General features: G+C 39.7%; 1 protein-coding gene across 4 annotated transcripts in view; it reads left to right on the top strand.

Moving 5' to 3' along the window:
* The window catches only part of asb3 (ankyrin repeat and SOCS box containing 3), an 18,508-nt gene extending 2,123 nt beyond the window's left edge, over positions 1–16,385 (top strand). For 3 of the 4 annotated variants that reach the window (XM_034193661.1, XM_034193660.1, XM_034193658.1), the window contains exons 2-10: positions 4,708–4,908; positions 6,466–6,639; positions 9,753–9,865; positions 9,937–10,069; positions 11,695–11,872; positions 12,976–13,191; positions 13,774–14,061; positions 15,187–15,320; positions 15,406–16,385. In XM_034193661.1, the coding sequence (XP_034049552.1) occupies positions 4,710–4,908; positions 6,466–6,639; positions 9,753–9,865; positions 9,937–10,069; positions 11,695–11,872; positions 12,976–13,191; positions 13,774–14,061; positions 15,187–15,320; positions 15,406–15,620 (1,650 nt within the window). In that variant the 5' untranslated portion in view covers positions 4,708–4,709 and the 3' untranslated portion in view covers positions 15,621–16,385. The remainder of the gene's footprint in view (positions 1–4,707; positions 4,909–6,465; positions 6,640–9,752; positions 9,866–9,936; positions 10,070–11,694; positions 11,873–12,975; positions 13,192–13,773; positions 14,062–15,186; positions 15,321–15,405) is intronic. The other variant, XM_034193659.1, reaches the window with a different exon arrangement.

The raw sequence follows: 16,385 nt of genomic DNA, 5'->3' as shown, positions 1-16,385 counted from the left end.
AATTGACAGCCTGATCAACTCTATGCGAAGGAGAGATGTTGCACTGCATGAGGCAAATGGTGGTCACACCAGATACTGACTGGTATGGTATCCCTCCACAATAATACAAAAATGCACCTTTCAGAGTGGCCTTTTATTGTGGGCAGTCTAAGGCACACCTGTGCACTAATCATGGTGTCTAATCAGCATCTTGATATGGCACACCTGTGAGGTGGGATGGATTATCTCAGCAAAGGAGAAGTGCTCACTATCACAGATTTAGACTGGTTTGTGAACAATATTTGAGGGAAATGGTGATATTGTGTATGTGGAAAAGGTTTTAGATCTTTGAGTTCATCTCATACAAAATGGGAGCAAAACCAAAAGTGTTGTGTTTATATTTTTGTTGAGTGTATATGTGGATTTGATTCATATGTTTTTACATCAGACAAGCTTGAACCTTCGTGCACATGCGTGAGTTTTTCCACGCCTGTCGGTTACGTCATTCGCCTGTGGGCAGGCCTTGAGTGAGCACTGGTCCACCCCTCTCGTCGTTGTTTCATTGCGAGGAAATGGCGGAATGATTTGGGCTTTTTTTCCATCAGAATTTTTTCAGAAACTGTTAGAGACAGGCAGCTGGAAACCATTCGAAAAATTTAGAGGACAAGTTGGGACATGCCCAGCTCTCCACAATTTCTCTTATACTCACTCAACTGGTAAGCACTGAAAGCCGAGATAGACATGTCCTCTAATACTCCGAAACGGAGGTGTTCCTTTGTCTCGCTTCATCAGCAAATCGGTCGTGACGCGTGAAGCCTCCGCGTGGCTTTCCATGACAAAATCAAGTGAAATCTGCCGGAAAATGGCTGATGTCCAGCTCTTGTGATAACCAGAGTAATTGCACACGACGGTCCCGGCTCCACACAGCCATCCGTTTAGAAATGATGTGGTGATTTCTGCCTCTCGATGGCAGCTCGGAGCGTGCCGCGCCGTGCACCATTGTGGGGCGTCCTTAAAGCTGTAGTAACACTCCTTATTCTCTGTGAAGCCCGTAAAATTTTTACTGAAAGCCAGATAAATTTTTCGAATGGTTTCCAGCAGCCTGTCTCTAACAGTTTCCGAAAAAATTCTGATGGAAAAAAAGCCCAAATCATTCCGCCATTTCCTCGCAATGAAACGACGACGAGAGGGGTGGACCAGTGCTCACTCAAAGCCTGCCCACAGGCGAATGACGCAACCGACAGGCGTGGAAAAACTCACGCATGCGCACGAAGGTTCAAGCTTGGCTGACGTAAAAACATATGAATCAAATCCATATAGTTTTTAAAAAAATAAAAAGGTCTGTTACTTTTCTCACAGACCTCGTATTTCTCTAAAATGGATTGAAAGCAATCATCCAGTCTGCACACACTACTGACCAAACATTATTTTCAGTGATGCCTGATGGTTTTTTAAACCATTAAAATAATTCTGAAATAAACAGACTATAGGCATTTTCATGCCAGAACCAGACCCGGCGCCAGAAAAGCTCCTGGAAAGGAAAGCTTGTGTATTTAGGCAACACCGTTGTAAGAGACTGACTGAGCAAGAGTAAATGTGATAAGAGTGATGACAGTATTTTTTTTTAATTATTATTTGAACGTATAGACCCTCGGTCAAGTGATCTCCTGCATACCACACAGAGCCGGACAGATAAGTCTGTCGAGCGGAGGTGCGTCAAAACATTAACGTGTGACAGGATTGCTCATTTATAGAGCAGTTTTCTGAAGAAAAATCATTGGAAATGTTTTTTGTTGTTGTTGTTTGTTACCTCAAAATTTCTGATTACTGTTAAAAGTTTAGAACACTTGTAATTAAAATAGCTAAATAAATTAATAAATGGTTCTTTAGGAACCTTTCATCTGTAAATTAAAACCACCTGTTTTTTCAGATTAGATCATTTCTTGTTTAACATAAGGAACCTTGGACATTTATTTTTAGACAAATAACATGGAAACTTGTACATTTTTTAAGTCTGGTAGATTATATCTCATTTCAAGCAGAAAAACAAACACTAAATAAATACAAATGTTTATTATAAATGCATCAGGAAATAATTTAACAATGACTGCAGTGTGATTGTAAAGTAGGATTTCTGTGACATAAACCTCATGTTTTTTTTATATATAGTCATTTAAACTTGTAATTTTGTCAAAATATGTAATTGCATTTAATGTTATCAGGACAGAGTCATTTCTAAAATATGAATTTGAGCACAATAAGTGGAGAGCTTCTACCAGTGAAAATGTCTTTTGACTTTGATTCGTGGACATTTTTAATGATCCGTTCATTTATTGGTAAAATATAAAATGAAACAGCTTTTTTAAAAATAATAAAATAGTTGCTGTTGAAAGAGCCTTTTATTTAGAAGCAGGTGATGTTCTGTTGGATTCTCGGGACCAGATGACGGTCTCTTCTGCAGATTTGACCTCTGGTGGTGTTGCTGAAGACACTTTTGTCCTATTTTGAAGAGCAGAGATGTTTTCTTTCGACTGGATTTCGTGGTGTTCAGCTCATCAATGGAAGTTTGGTTGTCTGCACAGCAAATGTTCCTGACTGGGACAAATAAAAATATTTCTTTAAATATAAAGAAACACTAAACAGTTTATATATAAAAAAGGCAAAAAAAAAAGGGCAAAAAAACGATGGAAAAAAAAACCGCCCAAAAAAACAAGTTAAAGTTTAGCTTTTGTGGTGTCTGAAAAAAGCTGTAGCTTTATTTGGTAAAAATAAGAGACTGAACCATCTACAAATTAAAGCATTCACTCAGATCAACTGTGCTAAAAAGCTAAGCTAACGTTAGCTGATCAATAAACCTTCACAGCAGTGCAGAAATGTCACGTTTTACTTTTATTTTATCCTCACCTCGATAAAGCTGCAGAACTAACCTCCGTTGGGTAAACTGGGACTTTGCATATATTCAAAAAGTGGGAGATTTCGGACTGAGTGGGTTTGCTCCATCGCCCCAGCTGCCTGCCTCAGTCTGCCCAGGAATGATGCCTGAAGGCCGGCTTCTCTGTGCGGGTCGGCCCGCTGTCGCGGTTCGATCGATGTCCTCCCTCGGTCGGCGTCACTCCGAAAAGTAGCTGAAAAAAAGCTTCTCCCAGCAGGGTGATGGGAGAATCATTCTACTGCTGTTTTTTTTGTGGTTCAGGCGACGCAAATTCAAGATGGCGATCGCTGAACTTTTTTTTAGGTTGTGGAAACAGCCAGAGTGTGACGTGGCCGCAATCTCTGCCCCCTTGCCAATTCTGAAGCGACGCGTCTGACGTCACGACGCATTGGAAACACACCGGCCTGGCGTTACGACGCGTTGGGAAGCGTTAAAGTGTCACGCTGAAGCTTGCAGTGTGAAAGGCCCTTGACACTACTTGAATAAATCGAGCTTGCCCTCTGCCGCACTGACAAGCGCAACCCTCAACCTATCAAATCGCTTGAACACAGACACACACCATGTCCTTTGTTTTAAAATTAATTACTTTAGTTAATGAATTTGGTTTATTTGTTAAATACGTGATATTATTGAATAACTAATATTTTGCTGTATTTTCCAGTATTTCTTTTTCTTTCTTTTTTCTTTTTATTTTTTGATAACTCTAGCATCCGAGGGGGCAAGGTTGATGACGTGAGGGGACGTTGCCCCCAAACGCCCCCTCGTGGCGCCAGGTCCAGTCAGAACGATTTTTTTTATTCTTTAAAATTTTTCAGAAATTTTTGTGCAGAACATGAGTGCTTTTTTGATCATGCTTGCTAAACGTTTACCTGCATTAATTATTTAACTAAAATAACAGTGAAATGCATAAATTCAGTTTTCTTCAGAAATATGAGCTAATATGGGGAGAAAAGTTAGCTAGTTTTTGGACAAAGTTAGGAACAGACGACAGGCTAACATTCCAGAACATTCCATTACAGATCCACCTCACTTATGAAAGAACTGGGTGATATTCTGGCAACCCTTCACTTCTTTCTCTTCCTGTCTAAAAGCTTTTTTTTTTTTTTTCTGTTTTTGCTCTCTGAGATGTTATGCAGTCTGCTCCTGCACTCGCTGTATGTAAAGTTTTTGCAGCAGTCTGACCGAGCAGCAGGTGGACTGAACCATTTTTCGTAAAATATGGGGGGGGGGGGTGGATGAGCATTGAGAAATTTTTCCAAAACAAATAAACTTAGTGTTACCAATGGATTGTAAATAAATAATATGTGTGATTGTAAGTTTATAACTGAGTGTCATATTATTTTGTCAGTATTAGAATTGTATTAGGGGCCTCTCTGGGCCCCTGTCAATCATGGGCCCCTAGAATTATTCTCTTTGTTCTCCCTTTTTCAGTGCCTCTCTCTGTACGTAGCCATATTCGTATAGTAAAGTTATATTGGTACATAGGGTCTGTTTCATTGGTCAGTGTACGTCACATGATCATGACCATAACCCCTAACCATAACAAGGCTGTGCTACATACGAATAAAATTTGTAATTAATATGGCTACGTTTGACTAGCCACTTCCATTCATCATGATTTTAGTATTTTCACATAATTGTTAGTTGCGGCTCTAATCGTTTATTAGTTCTACTGCTCAACATCTTGACACAAATGAAGTTGTTACTGTTTTTCTTTAATTGATAGATCTTTACTCATTTCAGGTGGACTAAATAAAAAATAGCTTCTTTAATGACTGCATGTTGTTTGGGAGCAGGGATGGACTTCACAGAGTGTTACTCTGACACCGTCTCCAGTGTTGCTGCAGCAGCTCGCTCGGGTTCTGTGAAGCTCATGCGACATCTGATAAGACAAGGCCTCAGCGTGGACTGTCAGGACAACCGTGGCTGGAATGCTCTGCACGAGGCGGCATCTGCTGGTAACAAGGAATGTGTGCGGGAAATTCTTTCTGCTGCTGGTAAGAAACTGTCTTAAATAACACGGCCTAACTGCTTTTTAATGATTATCATTCACTTTTATCTACACAGAGCGGCCCAGTTAGAGATGTATCACCTCTGTTTATGCAAGAAAAAAGTCTGGTTTTATTCAGCACACTTTGAAACAGGAGTTACAAAGGAGACAAGAAGAGGCAGAAAAGAAACAAGCAGTGTAATACGAGTATACAGTGTCATGAAAACCTTTGGGCCCTTGGGCTTCTATGCATTTAAATTTTTTATGACGTCAAATTTCAAAAAGGAATTTAGGTTTCTCTGTATTAAAATTTCTAAAATTATACCCTTTAATCTCACAGTGAAAGCAAATCCAGACAACATAACTTAACTTAAATAAAAATTCCAAAACTTAAACACACTTACTCACCACTCATCTTCAACCGCTTATCCGGGATCGGGTCACGGGGGCATCAGCTCCAGCAGGGGACCCCAGACTTCCCTTTCCAATACAATACAATTACAGTAGAATGCATAAATGTGGACACCCTTCAGTCAGTCTGTATAATTATACAATGTTTTAAGAAAATCTTTCTCTGTTCCACCGTGAAGTTGTATAACTGGTGATGCAACAGACAAAAATTGCACTATGCACAGTTTCTCACAGGAGCCTGTGCCCCTTTCAGAGTTGCCTGGGTGTCTTGGTGGCTTCCCTCACTCGTCTCCTTCTTGCATGGTCACTCTGAACTGCCTCTTCCTACAGTATCACATTATTTGTATATCTGGATGATTGATGGACATTTACTCCAAGATATATTCAGTGACATGAAATTACTCATGTATTATCGCCCGACTAGTCAAAACAAACAAACAATGTAAAACAGATGTTTTAGTGATGTTATACAGTGGTGTTAGTGGTGCTGCAATAATTATGCATTTGATGACATGATGAAAATTAAAAAAAAAAAAAATTAAAATGTCAATAAAAGCTCAATGGTTGCCTGAATTTTTGATGCCACTGTATTAAAAATTAGAGCAAATCAAACCAAAAGTATTAAATTATGAGATAACAAAATTCTAAAGAAAGTGTTTTTTGATCTGCTTTTTGTAAATGTGCAGTGATTTGGTTTCTCTCTTCAGAAGTCAGTCTTTAAAGTGGCAGAAAGTCGACAGAAGGAAGCTTGAACTAGTATAATGTATAATATACAACCTTTATCTCTGACTACAGACAATATTTAAAAGTAATTTCAAAATAACAACAATGCAAAAAATTAAACAGACATGAATAACCAATTTAAATAAATTAATGCGAGGTAAAGCTTATCAAAGGTAAAACATCTATGCTCAGGTCTAACTGTTGCAGGTATAATTAATAGAATGCTCAAGATTTTGTATTTCAAGAAGATAATCTGATAACATGAGCTTCCGGAGTTTATTCTGTCAAAATCAAACAAACACTTCTTGTACATCAGTTTATTTAGTTTTTCTGGTGACAAACTACCAATCAGTGATGTTCCTGATTCTGTCCAGGACCGCCACTGGCTCTCCTAACTTTATCTGCTTTCCTTTGTATTTGTTTTTGTAAGCAACACGCTCTTCCCGTGGCATCCAAGCCTATGTGAACTCTTTGACGTTTGAGGGGGAATCTGCGTGTTACCTGGCAGCGCAGCACGGACACGTGGCTGTGGTCCGACTCCTGCTGAACGCAGACGCTGACATCAACCAGCTCACCAATGACCTGTCCTGTTCTCTCTATGCAGGTATAGTAACATACTTACTTGGGCGGCACGGTGGATTAGTGGTTAGCACTGGTGCCTCACAGCGAGAAGGTCATGGGATTGATTCCCGGCCTTTTTGTGTGGAGTTTGCATGTTCTGTCCGTGTCTGGGTGGGTTTCCTCCGGGCACTCCGGTTTCCTCCCACAATAAAAAACATGCTTATTTAGGGTCTGCTCCTTTCGCTGCCCCTGCCCAAGGCAGCATCTCTACTTCTGGAGTTAGTTTCCAGGCGCTGGACTGTGGCTACCCGCTGCTCATAGTGGTTGGATTGTGTCTAACTGTAATTAGGATGGAGTAAATGCAGAGGACGGGTTTTGTTGTATATGTGCAATGACAAAGTTTCTATTCTGTTCTATTCACTTATTACTGCCCCATCTACAACCCCTGGCAAAAATTATGGAATCACCGGCCTCGGAGGATGTTCATTCAGTTGTTTAATTTTGTAGAAAAAAAGCAGATCACAGACATGACACAAAACTAAAGTAATTTCAAATGGCAACGTTCTGGCTTTAAGAAACACTATAAGAAATCAAGAAAAAAAATTGTGGCAGTCAGTAACGGTTACTTTTTAGACCAAGCAGAGGAAAAAAATATGGACTCACTCAGTTCTGAGGAATAAACTATGGAATCACCCTGTAAATTTTCATCCCCAAAACTAACACCTGCATCAAATCAGATCTGCTCGTTAGTCTGCATCTAAAAAGGAGTGATCACACCTTGGAGAGCTGTTGCATCAAGTGGACTGACATGAATCATGGCTCCAACACGAGAGATGTCAATTGAAACAAAGGAGAGGATTATCAAACTCTTAAAAGAGAGTAAATCATCACGCAATGTTGCAAAAGATGTTGGTTGTTCACAGTCAGCTGTGTCTAAACTCTGGACCAAATACAAACAACATGGGAAGGTAGTTAAAGGGAAACATACTGGTAGACCAAGGAAGACATCAAAGCGTCAAGACAGAAAACTTAAAGCAATATATCCCAAAAATCGAAAATGCACAACAAAACAAATGAGGAACGAATGGGAGGAAACTGGAGTCAACGTCTGTGACCGAACTGTAAGAAACCGCCTAAAGGAAATGGGATTTACATACAGAAAAGCTAAACGAAAGCCATCATTAACACCTAAACAGAAAAAAACAAGGTTACAATGGGCTAAGGAAAAGCAATCGTGGGCTGTGGATGACTGGATGAAAGTCATATTCAGTGATGAATCTCAAATCTGCATTGGGCAAGGTGATGATGCTGGGACTTTTGTTTGGTGCCGTTCCAATGAGATTTATAAAGATGACTGCCTGAAGAGAACATGTAAATTTCCACAGTCATTGATGATATGGGGTTGCATGTCAGGTAAAGGCACTGGGGAGATGGCTGTCCTTACATCATCAATAAATGCACAAGTTTACGTTGATATTTTGGACACTTTTCTTATCCCATCAATTGAAAGGATGTTTGGGGATGATATCATTTTTCAAGATGATAATGCATCTTGCCATAGAGCAAAAACTGTGAAAACATTCCTTGCAAAAAGACACATAGGGTCAATGTCATGGCCTGCAAATAGTCCGGATCTTAATCCAATTGAAAATCTTTGGTGGAAGTTGAAGAAAATGGTCCATGACAAGGCTCCAACCTGCAAAGCTGATCTGGCAACAGCAATCAGAGAAAGTTGGAGCCATATTGATGAAGAGTACTGTTTGTCACTCATTAAGTCCATGCCTCAGAGACTGCAAGCTGTTATAAAAGCCAGAGGTGGTGCAACAAAATACTAGTGATGTGTTGGAGCATTCTTTTGTTTTTCATGATTCCAGAATTGAGTGATTCCATATTTTTTTCCCTCTGCTTGGTCTAAAAAAGTAACCGTTACTGACTGCCACAATTTTTTTTTCCTGATTTCTTATAGTGTTTCTTAAAGCCAGAAAGTTGTCATTTGAAATGACTTTAGTTTTGTGTCATGTCTGTGATCTGCTTTTTTTCTACAAAATTAAACAACTGAATGAACATCCTCTGAGGCCGGTGATTCCATAATTTTTGCCAGGGGTTGTAGAAAACAGTCACTGTAGGTAACTATGCTGCCCGTCTGGCAGCATGGTGGCCAAGTGGTTAGCACACTCTATTTCAAAGCCGAAGGTTCCTGTTTCAAGACCACCTGTGCTCATTCTCCATGTGATGTTGAGTTGTTTCAGGAAGGGTGTCCAGCGTAAAACTGGTACCAAATCAACATGCGGATCCGTATCGAAGTTACTGCTTGTCGGTCCGTCCACGCATCTCACAAACCAAACCATCCATTCTTGTTTCTTGCTGAAATAAAGGTCACTTTAGAGGAAAGTGTTCGTCCACCTAAACATTTAGGTTGGCGTCTGGTGACCTTGAATTTTTAAAAATTGCAGTATTTGTATTTTGTCAGGTAATGTTCTTTTATGTAAGATTCTGCCCCTTACCAAAAACCAAACCATTGTATTCCTCACTTTGAGTTTATTAAAGGTCACCAGGCCTGGGACCCTCACAGACAGTGTCTATCTTGTGAAAGGCCCCTAAAATGAGTCATACAACACTTTTTATACCTTGTGGGTGTTAACAATGGGTGTGGTTTAGTCTCACATTTTTAATGTTACTGGCTCCCACCAACAGGGGAAGATCTCCATATGTCTGAAACTTGGACACATGATGAAGTAAAACTTAACTTATATTTCTCAGAACTTCCAAACAAATAACACAAGTACTTGATAGCTAACATAAAATGAAGAATTAACACAGATATTATCTAACAGTAACATTTTAGTCCAAAAAAAAGTGGTTTATGATTAGAACTTGACTCCCAATTGAGCAGCGGCCTCAAAAGGCTGCTCCCAGGTGTTCAGGTTTTGGATTAGACCTGGTTTTGGACTGCTTCCTTACCAGGTGTTAGAAAATTTTCAAGATCAATGCCCAGTGCACATTGATGAAAGAATTAATTGAAACACAATAAAAATGTTAAACTTCTCTTTAAATTAATTTCCTCTGCCAAGATTTCATGAATAATGTACAGTAAAACATGAAGCAATCAAGTCTTTGATTTTTATGAATAACTGACTTCTTTCTGTTTTTACACAGCTGTAAATGGCGGCCATAAGGAGGTTGTGGAACTGCTGATCAGTAAAGGTGCAGAGCTGGACAGACCACATACTGCCTCCTGCTGGACATGCCTTCATCAAGCTGTTTATGAAGTAATAATGAAAGAAATATATATCTCTGATGTGTAAACTGCATGCTAATATATTTCCACCCCTCCTGTAAGGGTCACAGTGAAATTGTGCGCATGCTGGCTAATGTGTGCAACCTTGAGGCACGAGACGACCACAAGATCACTCCTCTCTTTCTGGCTGCTCAATACGACCGTCAGGACTGCCTGGAAATCCTTGTTAACGCTGGTAAAATGGTGCTTGTTTATATGCCTGTACTCATTTTTGTAACTGTACATTGTAGGTGGCTTCTGGGATTGTTTGAGCTGCAAACAACAAGAACATAATTGATCCTTTTTTTTTTTTTTTTTTTTTTTTACAATTCTTGGAGTGGGGATAATTTATCGAGTCTTTAAAATGCCTGAAAATAAACTAAAAGAAAACTGGCTACATACTGTAATTCATCCAGAATAGGGTTCAGATTGTCAAAGTCAAAACCCTTTGTGTATTATCATAATTTCCACAAGGACAGCCTGTTTCCTGTCTCCCCGCGTGTGGGGTATCTGAAAACCCAAACTTATTTAACTGCCAAATGTAGATAAACTGGATTATAAATAATATTGGACCAGATCCACGAGGATGCGCTGGTGCCATGGCTCACTGCATCCATCGTACTCCGGAACCACCCTGTTTCCTGATTAGTGACCACCCTTGGCTATTCCCAGTTATTCCTCAGGTCCTTAACATTGATGTACCTGTTTGTAGGATCATCCTCAGGGAAGCGAGAAGAAGGAAATAGATAAGTGAGCCTCTTGATAAATTCAATGCTTTCACCACAGACAGATTCACTGCTGATGGCTGAGTGCAGGAAGTCATTGAGAGTCTGGGTTTTAGTCTTAATCCAGGACACTCCCAACTCCTCACTCAGCTTCTTGAGTGCTGCAAACAAGACACCCATTGATTCCACAAAAATCATAGCATAGTGAACCTTTCTTCATTGCAAAAGCACCCAAGTTGCCAGTTTGCAAGGATTTAATAGACTAGGAGCCAGAACAGATCCCTGATGAATGCCAGAATTCATTGTGGCGAAGCTCCTGTTCCACATAGCACTCACAGTGCCTGTGCAAATTTTCAGGATGTCCCAGAGAGCAGCCTGATCAGCCAAATCAAAAGCTGCAAAGAAGTGATGTGTTCATTGAATACTCACAGAGCTGGTTGGTGGTTGACTTCCTGGCTCTGAAGCCAGACTCTTCTGATGGCTGAGCGGCAAGTCAACTGGACTGAATCCTGCTGACAATGACACAGAGAGCAGATTAATACCACTGAAATTGTTATATTCCAGCCACTCACCTGTTTTTTTACAAAGTGAAACAAGAAATCTTTTTCTTGCAGTTTGTTGGGATGATAGCTGTCTCCCAAATTAAAGTAAAGATTGTTTAAAGGAGAACAAAATCCAATACCACAGGTTCCTTGTAGCTTTACCCACCTGCAGCCGTTTCACAGCCTTTGCAGTCTTACTGAGATTCAGCAGTTCACAGCAGCAGTTGTGCCCTAAATTTATTGGAATCTGTTCCAACAAACCAACACGCACAAAAATAGAAACTGTTGATTAACTCTGTGAAAATATATCAGTAGTTCCAGTATCCAAAAGTGACATGTTCTAATGCATTATTTCATCTGAAAACTCAAAGATTATGGTTATAAATTAGGATAAAAGATAAAATAATAGATATTAATCTGATTAATACATTGATTTTCTTTTCATTGGGTGATAAATTATTTCAATTGTGTTTCACCTGTTGTTTTGTGTTTTTCCATTGTTCTTAAATTAAAAATTAGGTCAAATAAAATCTTATTTTCCGTATTTATTTAAGGTGCTGATGTGAACAGTCAGGCAGAGGACTTGGCCACGCCGCTGCTGATCGCCTCTCAGGAGGGTCATGAGGGTTGTGTGAATTTTCTCCTGGACCATGGGGCTAACCCAAACCTCGTCTGCAGCCGGGACTGGCCCCAGTTTCCCATTCATGCCGCCGCTCAGTTTGGCCACAACAAGTACTGACTCATTAATACTCCACCGTGAATAGATTTTTAGTTATGTATAGAAGCTGCTTGTGCACACCTCATCCTGTAGGATCTCAGAAGAGAAGCAGAGTAAGTCCACTTGTGACCACCAGGAGCAGTGAGCAGGTTTCTCCATGTAGAACTTGAGTTGTGTAAGGAAGCATACCAGGTGTAAAACTTTTGCCAGTGGGCAGTTCCACGACACTGTCCCGTCCGTTAAAGCTTTCTGTGGTCCTGGTGTGATCTAGCCACTGCCGAGAATTATGTCCATTATTTCTTCATCTTAATGAGAACAAGTCAGTTGCCCACAAGGGCAGGGACACAACTGTAAGGTGATTTTTTTTTTTTTTTTTTTTTTTGGCACATTTAAGCAACTTTTGTCACCATCTAGCAGGCGTTGTGAGCATTTCAGGGCTTCTGGTACATTTCCTACTTGAAACCAAAAATTCAGTAAAAAAAAATAAAAAGCATTTATAAATGTCAAAAATGCATGATTTTTGTTTTTGTTTGCATGCAGAGCTTTGACCTTCCAGTATTAATGTATAAAAATTTTGAGTTTGAGAGTTTTATGGTTCTCGAATTTTAAGATACGAATGTTTGACAGAATGGAAGGAAGGAATTTCTCCTGACAAGCACAACTTACAATTGTGAATGAAAGGTCTCTGGGATGACTAGAACACATTAGTGCCATTGAAAGCTTTAACAGCCATGACATGTCACACTGTCACGGAATTGGACTCCCCCCAATTCCCAGTGAGAATATGTACTGGCTCTGCTGTCAGGATCCCAAGCGTTTGGGGCTCACGGGGGGGGGAATACACTGATTGATGTGCAATATTCATATATTTAAAATCTCAAAAGATAAATATGTATTTTAAAAAAGTCTTTTCACTACATAGAAATAGTTAATACAGTTTGGTTAGAGCTGAAAATTTAGGTCCCTGCTCTCTTTTGTTGTTATTGTTGTTGAGCCTCTTTGATAATAAATTCTGTTTGAAATTGCCTACATTCAGAGAGTTTGTCATCAGTCACTCTGTCATTGTAAGGTCATCTATTAGCTGTTTGGATGCACTCATTCTGATGTCTTTGCCCAGCATCCTCAGGAAGCTGATCGCTCTTACGGATCGTGCGTGTGACAGCGGTGACGGCATGGTGAGTCCAATATATGTGGCCATCGAGAGCTGTCAGAGGCAGAGCATGGAGCTCCTCTTGAGGGAAGGCTACAGTCCGGATGCACAAGACTGCTCAAACCTGGTGGGCCCCCTGTCACCACTGTCCTTTGCCCTGGATTTGTCATCTGAAGGAGTCAGGTTTGTGAGAAAAATCATTTTACTGCCTCCAGCAACATCCTGCAGAGCCGTTGGTCCTGAAGCCATTAGTACAGAAACACATTACACAGATGATCTATTCATCACTGAAGTCATTTATCAAGGAAAGCGTGAGGATTGACTTCTTTTTTGGTTTGATTCTGACTGGATTTACACTAAGCATCTACTTTAAAACTGCTTGAATTGTGTTTTTATTACTTTTGAATATCTTTTTAAAGGGATCACATCCAATGGTAACCTTTTTAATTGGCTTGTTAAATTGTGAAACATCTCGATTTGACTAAGAGTCAGGCTAGTTCATTGTCAGCTGTTTTTGTTAAACATCTGAATATTTTTTATTTATTTATTTCATTGTTGCCAAAATTAATTTTCTTTTATTTAGTTCTCAGAAACTGTAATCTCTGACTCTGACATCGCTAACATTTTATAAATTATGGATTTATTACCTGATAATAAATGTCTGGAATAGCAGATTAGTTCTCTGTTATTAATGAAATGATTGATTGATTAATTATCAATTAAATCCTGTGTCTACTCCTCATTAATAACTAAAATTGTTTTCAGTGACATGGTGAGGTTGCTGGTAGGTGCAGGAGCAACTTTGAAAGAGGAGGAGTGGACCTCCGCCTTGGCCACGGACAAAACAGACCTCCTGCAGCTGATTCTGCAGCACAGATGGATCCCTCATCCAGAGACACCGTCACCAAATCGTCAGGGCAAAATGCTGTTAACGCCGCAGGAACGGGAGACGTTGATTTGTGCGGCACTCGGTCAGGTGCAGTTTGGTGCCTGCTGGATGCCGCTGCTTTTGAAAGCTGGATTAGAACCGTCCTTACTTCTGCACCCCTACATGTGAGGTTTTTTTTTTTAAGCAGGTGAACAAGTTTACATACAGTAGCTGCTGTCAATTAAGTTAAAATGGTAGATTATTTAAGTATTCTTTCATTAAAATAATATGAAACATAAGATATCATATAAACCAAACACTATGAGACAGCTCCACATGCAAACAAAGTGCAAAACAAACACATTTTTAAAATAAAGGGAATAAGGAGGACAGTTTAAAATACAGAATGCATTAGCCTGAATTTAAAGGCAGCCCTGATTATAACATCCAGTGCACAATTTTGCCCAGAGCTGAGGAGTGAGAGAATTTGCCTGGTTCATGACTTTATTTAGTTATTTTTAATTTGCATTGTGGTCATTAGGCATTTCATATATTTGTAATGTAATCTCATGTGTCTTAAATTCCAGAAATCAGCAGTCTTGTTTTTCATATGCATCAGATTTAAAGGCTTTTGACAAATTGTCTGTTTTCCTTTATCAAGCCTAGTGTTTGATCACTCATAACTAACCAATGCTGACACCAACATACACTTATTATACATCAACATGTCAAGTGAAGTCTCCTCTACAAAAGTATCCACTTCAGTCACATACCAACTAACCACAGCTGAAATGCCAAGCAAATTAAAACATAAATCGGAATTCATTTTTTGGGGGAAAAAACCTAATTTACTCCTACCAAGTATTATTTACTTTCAATTTTTTTGCATCCACAACATCCCCTAGGATCGATCTGTCTTTTAACAGATCCAAACCTTTGTATTTTTTACCTTGTACAAGCTGAGAAATAAATCATAATGTATGGGTATGTGATTTTGGTGAAATAGGCTCTAGGGCTTAAGGGGTTAATTTGGGTTGACTTGTTTTGGCTAACTTTGTTTTGTTCTTGCTTTTCCCACCCTTGTCTTGTACTGGCTCGCCTGGTGATGCCTTAGCTTGTGATGTCTTATGTTTCCTTGTCTTTCATTGGATGTTTTGCCCTGTTTGGATTGGCTCCCTTGCTCTTCCAAGCCTGGTCTTGAGTTGTCCAGCATTGCAGTGCCTTGTCTTGTCCTTAAGTTGACTGCTTGTCTTATCATTAGGTGGTTAATGTTGATTGTAGTCTCTCTCTGTGTGCTAAATACTTTGTAGGTTTGAGAAGGCGGTCAGCACAGTGTTGAATTACCTGCTGGAGTTTGTAAACTGGTCGACTCTGTCGCCACCTTTACAGCTTATTCTGGATCGCAGGCGGGTAGAGAAAACCTGGGAGCCGTATTCACATTTTGGTACAGTAACAAAAACTGTAGTGTGTGTGTATTTAATTTATTTTGGACATACTGAGTGATTTCCATTATCCTGTCCTCCCTTTAGACCATGTTCCCTGTCTTTCCCACCTCTGCCGGCTGCAGGTTAGGGCCGTGTTGGGATCAGATGTATTGATGAGGACCGACGTCGTCCGGCAGCTTCCTGTGCCCTCCCTGCTTCATAGCTACCTCCGGTTCAGTGACATCCAGGAGCCTTCACATGAACGCTCAGATGTGCAGCCAGTTTCTGATCAAATAGAAGAACACCTCAGACCTCAGTAACACAGACATGGTCTATAAAGAATATAGAGTGTATACCTACTGATCAGCATTCTACAGAACTCATAAAGACTTAAATGTTTTAAAATTACACTAGATCTTGATCTCAATCCAGTTTCACACCAAGCTGTGTGGAACTGGAGCTTAAAATGTCCTCAAAGCTGTTTTGCATTGTTAAAAAAAACCTCATACATTTTCAATACACACACACACACATATATGGATTACAAATTCCATGTGCGAGGATGCATACAAGTGCATCATTTCTGCACAGTTTGTCTCTGCTGAATTTTATGGTGATAGCTCCAGTGTTTTAATCACATTTTCAAGGTGTGGTGGAAATAACTGGGCAGAAGTGATGAGCTGGTGGGTGTGTGATCTGCTGTCACAGTCTGAAATCACTTAATCTGATCATATGCGTGTGTATTTATAAAGATATGCGTTGCTCAAGCAGAGTTTCTTTAATATCTCATCAGCTGTTTGTTGGATTGATCCGTTAAATGTTATAAATTATATCTGATACTTGGCACACATTGTTCTGTTCTGGTTGTGTCTCAGCACAGATTTGGAATGACAAAGTCTTGAATAAAAATAAAAAAAATCTCAACACTATTTAATTGTGGTGGGGGAATTTAAAGCAGATTGTTTTTGTACATGCTGCAAAATCCTCAAGCAAAATTGATGAGATTAAAAAACATCTGTATGTGAGCTGTATGTTGTTATGCATTCTTCTATTTGTTTTGATAAAATGTACCGTGCAGATTTGTG

Source organism: Thalassophryne amazonica, chromosome 18, assembly GCF_902500255.1.
Source record: "Thalassophryne amazonica chromosome 18, fThaAma1.1, whole genome shotgun sequence".
Taxonomy (NCBI): domain Eukaryota; kingdom Metazoa; phylum Chordata; class Actinopteri; order Batrachoidiformes; family Batrachoididae; genus Thalassophryne; species Thalassophryne amazonica.
The sequence above is the reverse complement of the archived record's forward strand: the minus strand, read 5'-3'. Positions and strand labels throughout refer to the sequence as shown.